At 44.6% G+C, this 1,638-nt stretch overlaps 1 protein-coding gene across 1 annotated transcript in view; it reads right to left on the reverse strand.

The window, feature by feature from the left end:
* Positions 1 to 1,037: 1,037 nt before the first annotated feature.
* The window catches only part of LOC107109188 (protein amnionless-like), a gene marked incomplete at its 5' end in the record, with an annotated part of 21,977 nt that continues 21,376 nt past the window's right edge, over positions 1,038 to 1,638 (reverse strand). Inside the window, one exon of the mRNA XM_015409756.1 lies at positions 1,038 to 1,148. Coding sequence (XP_015265242.1) covers positions 1,038 to 1,148 — 111 coding nt within the window. The remainder of the gene's footprint in view (positions 1,149 to 1,638) is intronic.

The following is a 1,638-nucleotide window of genomic DNA, read 5'->3' on the forward strand; positions in this document are numbered from 1 at the left end:
AAGTTCTTCTGATATTCTTCTCAGGAGAAGGCCTCAGCTTTTATGACCTGTTGTTGGACTTTCAGAGGAACTGGTTGGCCACTGTGCGAGATAGGATGCTGGACTGGATAGACCACAGGTCTAATCCAGCAAAGTTCTTCTGATATTCTTCTCAGGAGAAGGCCTCAGCTTTTATGACCTGTTGTTGGACTTTCAGAGGAACTGGTTGGCCACTGTGCGAGATAGGATGCTGGACTGGATAGACCACAGGTCTAATCCAGCAAAGTTCTTCTGATATTCTTCTCAGGAGAAGGCCTCAGCTTTTATGACCTGTTGTTGGACTTTCAGAGGAACTGGTTGGCCACTGTGCGAGATAGGATGCTGGACTGGATAGACCACAGGTCTAATCCAGCAAAGTTCTTCTGATATTCTTCTCAGGAGAAGGCCTCAGCTTTTATGACCTGTTGTTGGACTTTCAGAGGAACTGGTTGGCCACTGTGCGAGATAGGATGCTGGACTGGATAGACCACAGGTCTAATCCAGCAAAGTTCTTCTGATATTCTTCTCAGGAGAAGGCCTCAGCTTTTATGACCTGTTGTTGGACTTTCAGAGGAACTGGTTGGCCACTGTGCGAGTATTGGAAATCGCTTACATGAATAGCCTCATTCACTCCCCATGCAAAGCTTGAGCCCAATGAAGGCTCCACTGAACTGCATTGCCATTGGTCGCCCTCTAACAGCGACCAATCAGAAACTGTACAGTCCACAGAGAGGGAAAGACTCTCATTGGTTTTTAACTACTCAATCTTATTGGTTGTTATTTGTAAATAGGCGTGGCTACATTAGCCCGGGAATGTTTAAAAGGAGCCTAGCTCCCAATGTTAAACTGTTCTGGTTATGAATGCGTTTGAGTGCTTGTTCGTTACTTCATTAAAGCTGAATCACTTTGCTGAAATCACTCTCGAGTCTTTGTTAGTAGCGATCTAACAGTGAGAAAACTGCAAGCAAGGAGAGGTTGAGGAGAGATCTGCAGGTTTGTCTTCACTGATGGCTTTGTTCTTAAGCTCTAAGTTCCGTTTCATCGTATAAAGGATTAATGTAATAAACCCGGGTATTTTTGCTCCCCATCTCCTGTGGGGTCTCCTCCGTGGAACATGCACCCTCCAAAGCCTACGAGAGAGAGACCAAAGAGTTTACTGCAGGAAGAGAGGGCTTAAATGTTTGAAGACAACAAGAGATCTCAACGGATTTGGTTGAATTCGTGCTGTCAATGCACAGAACTCATATAACATTTCATCAAGCTGCTCTCAAAGCTGTTCATCTGCAGTGCAAGCAGCGATATCCTATTTCTTCATTAAGAAAAACCAGATTCTGTTCTGTAAATGTATTTTGCAGATCCATGATACGTATGCAAATTCACTAATACTATATTAACCATCCAGGGCTCTTTTTGTAGACAAAGCCCAGCAAGAATTCATTAGCATAATAGGCCACACCCAACAGCAGGAACTCATTAGCATATTGGGCCACACCCCCGACAGCACAGCTCATTAGCACATTAGGCCACACCCCCATGTTACCAGAAGTGTGGTTATCCAGCCACACCCACCTTTTGCTTGTTTTTCTGTTTACCTTGTTTGTTGTCAAAACCAGGGCCTTT

This window comes from Gekko japonicus, unplaced genomic scaffold (assembly GCF_001447785.1).
Source record: "Gekko japonicus isolate JY-2015 unplaced genomic scaffold, Gekko_japonicus_V1.1 scaffold6698, whole genome shotgun sequence".
Taxonomy (NCBI): Eukaryota; Metazoa; Chordata; class Lepidosauria; order Squamata; family Gekkonidae; genus Gekko; species Gekko japonicus.